This window comes from Hyposmocoma kahamanoa, unplaced genomic scaffold (genome assembly GCF_003589595.1).
Source record: "Hyposmocoma kahamanoa isolate Upper Pololo Valley unplaced genomic scaffold, ASM358959v1 237, whole genome shotgun sequence".
NCBI lineage: Eukaryota > Metazoa > Arthropoda > Insecta > Lepidoptera > Cosmopterigidae > Hyposmocoma > Hyposmocoma kahamanoa.
In genome coordinates this window covers 1,173,282-1,182,983 of record NW_020653754.1, presented here as the reverse complement: position 1 = coordinate 1,182,983, position 9,702 = coordinate 1,173,282, and the positions used below count along the sequence as shown (strand labels likewise).

The window sequence follows — 9,702 nt, the reverse complement described above, 5'->3', positions numbered from 1 at the left end:
ACACACACACACACACACACACACACACACACACACACACACACACATGTGCGACACACTATCTAAGATATGTAATAAATGTTCTTACAGTTGCCGAAGTGTAAATAATTTCCAAACTTAACATTGAATACAAAATAGTGTCTATATTCAATTTGAATGGGAACAGTTCGTTTTGTAGATCACTAGGATGAAAGTATCAAATTGCAGCAGTAAAGCCTTTATTACCGTTGATGACAAGCTTTCCGGCAAGTCGTAAAGCTTATGATTACAATAGCGTAAGCTAATTTGCATCAACTACATAGTACTGACCTTTTCCGTGACAGCCAAACCGGCATACTCTTCAGGCGCTACACAGTCGCCTTTTAACCAGTTCGCGAGTCTTCCAAGTTCGCCGAGCATGTTCGACGGAGTAAGAGAACTTAGTGCCATTATGTTATCTTCTGTATCCCGCTTAGGTCATTGGCAATCGATATTCGAACTCTTTTGACCTTCAGCAAGAAGATACTTTGTTTTTATTCGGTTTTCAACGCACGGATTTAATTTCGTATCAAAATAAAGAGTTTCTTTAAAATGAGATTGTTACTTTTTTTAAATTAATTTCACGTATATAAGTTATGAAAGTTTGATAACGACATCAAATAAACTTTTCTAATAATATTCAACTAAAACAACATATTCATTGTCTGAGAAAAAAAAGAAAATTTTCCCGCTTCGAAACGAAAATTCGTCTTTACTTCACAAGGGTTGGAGAGAAACTGACAAATTTTGCGATTTTGGACGCTTTTATCGTTGAAATATTCACATTCCTGAAACTAAAGTAATGCTTCACTGGAATTTCCACTTTATTTACTTCATGTAGACTCCACAGTATAATGTCATGGAACAAATAGCAGGAAGAATTGAGCATGCGCGATAAAACGAGATGGACATAGGCCTTCCTTTGTAATATGAGCGAGATGAAAACAGGTTTTCGTTTCGTCTTCGTCTGATACATGAAATACACGTGTGTGGTATTAAAGTAGCTGAGACACGAAAAATTGAGAATTTAAAAAAAATCCTGAGATAAATTAATACCGTATAATTTTCAAACCCGCGAAATGTCTTAGGAATAAAGTCTAATGTTGAATGAATAATTAGTATGGTTGCTGTCTTAGTTGCGGAAAAAAGCATGTTACGCAATAATATACCATATCAACGACAGTCTCAAATAAAAATGCAAATGCATAATTTGGAGCGAGGAACAAAAATCCCAGACACCATGTCTATAAGCCGAAATTCCGTACGGTATCAAAGTATAAATGAAAAACATAAAAAAAAAATAAACATCCAATTTTAATCTTATGTTGAATTGGCCATGTTGATCCACAATCTTTTGCCAAATTTCGGGTTATTTTAGAATTCCTTTTTCATAAAAATTCTTGGCTTTACCTATAAAATACAGTAAGTCTGAAGTATCGTTTGATGGCCTCTTCGTTATCAAAGTCGTGTCCTTAAAACAGATTTTGTAAAAACCGAAACAAATGAAAATCTAAATGGGCTCTGTCGGGCGAACACGGTAGATCAGGTAATACATCCACGGCAAATCACGATGAAACACAACTTTACTATAAACTTAAAACTTGCCCGCCTATTCTTAAAATGCGCGCTAAAATATTATTTTTAAAATGACCATAGACAATAAAACATTTTAAAAGAATATTTTTTTTTTATAAACTGCACATTTAAAGCAAACCCACAAGACAAATAAGGTATTTTTATTTATTTGTTTAAAATAATACTATTCATGTTTGAGGTACACGTAAATTTAATATGCACTGTTACGTACCATGTTACAAAGAATGAGGATGATGCCGGGGTATGTTAAAGTATTATACTTATTACAGTAAATTCAGTACCTGGTTTAATAAGATGCTTTGATTCAATTTTGTGATGAGCCAAAATACCTTATCTATTTCTGCCTTCAAGCAGGAATGTAAGCATTATTATGTTCCAGTTTTAAAGGATACTGGTGAAGTTCTTTTTAATAATATTTAATGACGGGACGAACAAGTCGTGCGCCTGATGGTAAGCCTGTGCATAACAGTTGCAGTTGCAGTGCGGCTCAAAGCTTTAAATCGTAAAGTCTGAGGGGCATTGTCACTACGTCAGTCAACCTGAGACATAAGTTGACAAGTCCCATGTGCCTGTAATTTCACCATGCATTCACATGTCAACTTATGTCTCAGAGTGACAGGCGCACTAGTTCGCCCCGTTATACTAAGGTATCATATAAAATATGAACAAAACTCGGCGTGTGGAACTAAGAGCTGATAAAATTGTTATATTGTGCCCGTACAAGCAGGGTTCGCGCCATAGGTAGTGGCTGCGGGGTAGTGAGGGGAGAGTTGTAGTTGCGCGCCGTTCTTTTATCCCGTCCAATATGTATTCTACACATCTCACCATGAAATCCCTAGCGACTGCGTAAAATGTTTTTATGGCAAATGTTCTTCTTGTGACTAGGCTAAGACCCCATGCAATTTGCAACATAAATATTTTATGCGATTTATACGCTGCAGGCTCATGGTAATAAAAATCCTGTTAGCAGTAGTAAGATTGCCAAGAGAAGGCTTTCGTTGAAGTTGGAAGCTGCGGCACTGGCCGCTCCACCAAAAACGTCTTATATCGTGCAAAAGATTCGCTTATGGCTTGGCGGCCGATCGGAAATAAATTAATATTAAAAAAAACAAGAGAAGGATCCTGCTTTTGGTTCGACGTTTTATGACGTCATGGGCATGCCCATGTTTATTATTGTACAAGGATGTGACGGTGTGACCTCCTTACACCGTCATCTCACCTCTTTGTATCGCCTCTCTCCTCTTGTGTCTTATAATTTTTTTTATTTTACTTGTATTTAAATTTTAAATTTGAATTGTTCCATCTTCCTTCACTTTCTCGTTTTGTTTTCGTACCACGGTCACTCCCAGCTCGACCGCCACAGCAGTCAGAGCTGTTAATAAGCTAATCATGTATAATAATTTATAAGTCTACAGCCTTTATGTATCTATTTCTGTAATTCAGTTTCTCGGCCCATTTAGGGGTAAGTGCCTTAATAATAAAGTGTAGGGAGTGTTTTATACTGTTATACCTGTTTTTTTACATTTACCTTTATATTGTTACAGCCTTTCTTTAAACTTTACTTCTTTAATAAATTTTGTGCACCGGAAGTTTCCCATTTCATTGCCGTGAACCTGTTCACGGCTAGTTAGGGTTACAACCATTTCAAGGATATTGGAAGTAATTTCCATAAAGATGAAAAGAAACAGAACCAAAAGATTAGTAACTATTTTCGAAAAGAATGGATTAAACAGGCTGCAAATAGCTGGGCAATCTCGTGATGTCCCTGGAGAGACAGGTGTGTTTACGGTCCTAGGATATAGGTTTGGTTATTAGTCAATTGGATCTCAATACTGTGTACAACTAAAAGGGTCAAATTTAAACTTTACTTAGAGTTAAGGTTGGTACGTTGGTTTCGGTAAAAAAATATTAATGCTATAATTTTTTTTCTTGATGTCCGAAGTTGGTACACGTTTACACTTCGCTTTCTATTATAATATATGATATCAAGTTGATTTAAGTGTTACATAAAATTTCAAATAAGAATTTAAACGTAATATATTAAAATATAGCAATACTGTAATAATAATAATAAATGTTTACTAATATTATAGTATTAATAGTTACGTCCTAGATTTAAATCTACCAAATTAGTTATAATAATAATATATACATGAATTGTGACCACTGATTGGGAAGGAACTCTCTCCCAAGATACAGGCTCGACTAGCTTGGGAGATAGGATGATAATGTTGTACTTGCTCTTGTATTAATAAATATATTTCATTTCATTTATTTTCTAAGAATTTTATAGTTAATAATTTCATCAATCCCGGTGTTGCAAGATTTTAATAGCAGTAGAGTTCCTGGTGAAAGAGTTGATCCAGGGAAGTACTGCCACCTTACCTGTTTCTGCCGCCAAGCAGTAATGTGAGCATTACTGTGTTCCAGTTTGGAAGAGTAAGGGTGCTGGTGAAATTACAGGCACATGGGACTTGTTAGCTTGTGTCTCGGGGTAACTGGCGTGGTGGCAGTGGCCCTCAGATATTTTTTTAGTTGGATCTTTCTTTACCATCAGGCGCACAGCTTGTTGGTCGCGTCACTTGATATTATAGAAAAAATTCAATAATAATAATAAAAGATTTAAGAAATAAAAACGCATTCCATGTCAGCGAGCTACCTGCCGAATTGTAGGTGAAAAGCATACGATATCCGATCACTATTTGTGATGCATCGATCATTACGTTCTATAGTTTTTTTCTGCATGTTAAGTGATGACGTCACTGAAAATGCGATTTTTGTAATAAAATATGTGTGGGTATTTGATCTTCATCTCACCATATGGAATCGACAATGGAGCATGCACGCCTAAATAATGCCTATCTATTCTTGCCCTGAAAAGGCCAAAGTTAAGCGTTCAGGGAAAAAGTTTGCAGGCAGGGTATTCCACTCCGTAGCCGTTCGCCATTTAAATGTGGAAGCGTAACGCTTTGTGCGAATTCTTGTAATATTCATAATATAAGGGTGGAAACCAAGCCAACACCTAGTATTGTGTAAAAAATACTTCTAAATTTGATACAGAAATTACAGGAGTGAAACTAATAATTTTCTTTACAGTGCTCAACGTAATATTTTTTAGCCATTTAACATAGTCATAACTTCCAACTACTAATTATTTCAAACTTTCAAAGTAGGTCTTTAATAATAATAAAAAACTGGCACAATTAACACTTGAACTAACTAATGGTTATATAATGGCTTCGAACTTAGCATACAGCCAATGAAAATCGTAAATTTTCCATATTCTTAAATTAGTAAAATCCAGATAGATAAATCAAAATACTACGTAACCATTTACCCAACAATGTAGCCTATTGGTTTAGGAGGTGCAGAGAAAACTTATCCGCTTTACGGATGTATTAGTTCTTGTGGTTTCATTACTTGACCTTGGATATAAGTTTACTCAAACCACATTTGTTAATATTTAGCTCACATTCAAATTATAATATGTCTTTATTTCATAGATTTGCAAATTACGCTTATATTGTCAAATTCATTTAATTATTTCTACTCATTCATAAGGCAAATGCCCTTCAGAAAGAATGAGAAAGAAACTCTAGTAAGACTACTGCCGCCCTAACAGGTCATGGTCCATACAATAAACACCTTTTCAATTTAGGTATCACAGGCAGCCCTCTATGCAGAGCGTGCATGGAGGGGGAGGAAACGGCTGCGCACATCCTACTACAGTGCTCCGGCGTGGCCAACTACAGGGCAAAGTACCTTGGAGTGCCAAGGTCGCTCCCCGAAGTCTTCAGCAAACCGAGGAGGCTGCTGAGATTCCTGGAGGAGCTTGGGTGGCACGAGTAGGACCCTGCACCCACCACACGCAAAATAGGCGCCTTGACGTCGAGTTGCGGACACTAGCCCGTTACACCAAGTACCAAGTACCAAGTAACTCTAGTAAGAAAACCATTTTTTATGATACAAACTTACCCTTCAAAACCAAACCCAGTAACGCTCACATTACTACTTGTTGGTAGAAACAAATAAGGTGGCTTTTTCACAAAGAGCTCTTTGCAAAAAGACATTTCTACACATTTACAATTTATAATATGTATTTAAAATATATCAAAATAATCTGAAAGTCCTGAACGGGTCACTACTACTTGTACTAGATTTAAAATTATTTTGACAGTTCTGCACCATAATTCAATGTAAAAATGCAAAAATAGAGCATGATATACGATATATTTATTACTGGCAAAAGGTGAGGAGAATATTTTTAACAGAGTTCTATACATGAAAGCAATTTCAAATACTAACCAATGCAGTGTAAAATTGTCTAGTGGGTGTTCTACATATCATATGTATTATGTTACAGCAAAGTAGTCGAGAGAATAAGATAATAAATAAGCCGAGACGTTTTTTTCCGACATCCTTCACATACGCTGTGTGTGGATATAGGAAATTTGAATACCATTTGAAAGATTTCCATCGTTTTTTATTATCTATTCATTGAGCATTGGCTATAGAGCCATCAGCTCTAAACGTATATAACACCCGCCATTTTGTTTTCGTTCTTTTATAAGGATGCAAATGAAAAAAGATAGCTATACACATAATTTAATATTGTAATCTTTAATCTTCAAAATGTATAACTATGCATTATTAAATTAACAGATGACAATAGATATGATTCAGTATTCATGATAAAAAAATAAAATAATAATCCATGAACAATAATCAGGGAGATGCAATACAATGCCATGCTACGGCTGCAGATCTCTTATACATATACATTGCCCTAAATGGATTTGCGACTTTGTTAAGTAACAGTAAGTTTATTTGTCTTGATGTCTACAGCTATTTTGTCATAAAAAAAATTATTCATCTTGACATAACTATAACATTTTAACAGTATGCTGACTTCTCTGAAAAGAACAAGCAAGAAACTCTAGAGATTGCTCTTTTCAAATAAAAAGAAATGCTAAATGAAAACACTTTGAAACAAATTTATGTGGAGTGCATAGCTATGTTGTCTTTACTTACTTTTTCCATACATCTTTATCTAATATATAGTCTTCAATTTACAATATGACTTCAATCAAAGTAGGTACCTATAATACCTATTTATTTAAGTACCAACTCAGTTTCCAAATAGGCCCAACCGAGAATCGTCAAAGTCAAATAATCATTTATTCCATAGGTAACATGTCTACACTTGAAAATGACATTTTCTAAGCTACTGCTCATTCAATATGCTGACCTCCTTGAGAAGAATGAGTGAGAGAGGTGAAAAATGCTATGGAATACACTTTGAATCATAATTGTGTGGAAGCTATACTCCTGTTACCTTTCCATACATCTTTATCTAACACATTCTCTTCAATTTTGTAATATGACTTTTCTATTGAAAGTTTTAAACTTAGGAAATGATAATCTAAATATATGCTCCGGAATGTTATTGTAAAAACGTATACAGTTCCCCTTAAAGGAATTGTTTACCTTAGTTAAACAATAATTACACTATGAAAGTAACTAAACAATCATGTGTCAAACTATAGTAACAGTGTGTAATTTGTCTCCCTCATAAGGTTTCATGGCTTTAGTGGCTTTAACAACTCATTTTATTCTAATAAATACAATTCAAATGTTTATCAAACATTATAAGATAAGAAATACGAGACATTGTTATAATTTGTTGAAAAAAGATAATTAACTAATTGTTAAATTAACATTTTGTAACTTCTTCTACACTAACAGATACTTTAAATAGTAAATAGCACATTTTTTTATGCTTTTTCTTATTGCTATTGCACCGGCAATTGTCAATAATTTTACGACACAAGTAAAAGGGCAAGTAGGTACGCCCCGGAAAATGTGATAATTTTCTATTACATATCAAGGGAATACAGTGCTTTCAATTATCATTTTAATAAATAATGTTTTCAGTTGCTTACCTTGGATGTTGTGATGATATCCATAGTGGAAATTGGCAGGAAATCGATAAAATAACCACAATTATTCACGTCTACATTTATGCAAAAAAATAAATAAATTAAAGTCTTTTCAGCCACACAAAGATATCACTAAATTATATTTGGCAATTTTGTCCCAAAACGAAACAAAGTTTATCAAATATGTGTGGTTGTGGAACACATAGATAGTATAGGTAGTGTGACATATCAGATACAAAATAGCAAATCGTAGCCACAAAATTGTATGTATATGTAACACTGTACAGTGATGTTGACGTTTGCGTTTTACGTTTTTTTTTTTAAATTTTTTCTTTTTTTAATTTATTGGTCGTGTTATATCTCGAGATACACCTAAAAGTTAACTATTTGAAATACGAAGCCTCTAAAGCCTATGCATATGACGTAATTTAAACGCGCGTCATCTGCGCGTATACGCGCCGCAGACTACATCGCGCATTTTGATAAGAGATAGTTTTAATTAGTTTTAATTTTAGTTTTGTTTGTTAATTTCAGTTAATTTTTGAAGTGAAACAACTACATGAAATTCTAAATGTAAACTCAAACGCCAGTGGAGTATAATTTATGCATTTTGCTTGCAACGAGATGCACTTACATAAACAATATTTAAAAAGTAATTACAACATTTGAAAATGAAACTCTTTTGCTGTAGAATACAGTTTGTTTCATCTGACTGTCACTTGTTTTTACATTGCAGCGTCATTTTAGAAATTGGTTGTCTACATCACCATGGACTTAACTCGTAAACATTTTCATAGTATAATTTTCTACGACTTTAAGTGAAATTTCTGCTGAGCTTCGTTCGACTTCAAAGTGCTTTTGGCGATGAAGCACCATGCAAGACGATGATTACATCTTTTTTTAATAAAACTGGACACGTGGCTACTCTTGCTTTGGAGAATCGTTGTACCGTGAATAGTGATTGGTACACAACCATTTGTTTGCTGAAAGACATTGACAAACTCCGTAAAAATAACCGTAATCGCCGTATCATCTTGCACCACGATAATGCCAGTTCTCTCTCACACGGCCAGACAGACAAATGAATTTTTGAAGATAAGCAAGGTTGAGCTTATGAGCCATTCCGCGTACAGTCCCGACCTGGCACCTTGTGACTATTATTTATTTCCAAAAATTAAGAACCAGTTACGCGGTCGACGATTTTCATTACCTGAAGAGGCTGTCGAAGAGTATGAAAAATATGCTTCAGAGATTGTTACGGAGGAGTGGCATAAATGTTTTCAAAATTGGTTCATTCGTATGAAAAAGTGCATTGCTAACGGAGAATATTTTGAGAAACAATAAATTCATTATAATTATTAATACAAAGATCGAACACTCAGAAAAAAATCCTTCGATCCGGTCGGATTCGAACCGACGTCCTCTTGCATACCGTGCCAGACGATGCTACGACTAAAAAGTCGTTGAAAGACTAAGTACAAAGACACGACGCAAGCACATAGAAAAATTCGTGAGGTCCGTTGGTTCGTTCCGTGGCTTAGTTGGTATAGCGTCTGGCACGGTATGCAAGAGGACGTCGGTTCGAATCCGACCGGATCGAAGGAATTTTTTCTGAGTGTATTTTCTGAGTGTTCGATCTTTGTATTAATAATTATAACAAACTAGTGGAGTAATTTCACAAAAAATAATTGAATATCAATTCAATAAAAATTTAATTAATAAATTCATTTCTGACCATTTATAGTATTTTTTTTCTTATTCATTCCGCAAACTTATAGTGCGTCTTACGTATACGCGCGTCGTCGGCGCTTACAAAATACGCGTGTGCATGGGCTCTTAGGGTCGTATTCTAGAACTCTACTCAATGATCAAGTCAGGATTGCACTGGAAACACAAGCACTGGAAATACGACCCTAATGGCAGGGACTTGAGTATGATTTCGAGTGCTTTAAACCATACTCAAATCAGATAATGATTACGCATACGGTCTTAGGGTCGTATTCCAGAACTCTACTCAATACTCAAGTCAGGACTTGAGTATTGCAGTGAGCACTGAAAATCATACTCAAGTCCTTGCCATTAGGGTCTTATTTCCAGTGCTTGAAATCACACTCAAGTCTGCTCAAGTCCTGACTTGAGCATTGAGTAG

The 9,702-nt window shown here is 35.0% G+C and overlaps 1 protein-coding gene across 3 annotated transcripts in view; it reads right to left on the bottom strand.

Moving 5' to 3' along the window:
* LOC113228693 (myotubularin-related protein 8) overlaps positions 1 to 7,602 on the bottom strand; it is a 109,904-nt gene extending 102,302 nt beyond the window's left edge. For 2 of the 3 annotated variants that reach the window (XM_026462044.1, XM_026462047.1), the window contains exon 1: positions 310 to 444. In XM_026462044.1, coding sequence (XP_026317829.1) covers positions 310 to 429 — 120 coding nt within the window. In that variant the 5' untranslated portion in view covers positions 430 to 444. Of the gene's footprint in view, positions 1 to 309; positions 445 to 7,556 lie in introns of those variants that run through there. The other variant, XM_026462046.1, reaches the window with a different exon arrangement.
* Positions 7,603 to 9,702: the final 2,100 nt, after the last annotated feature.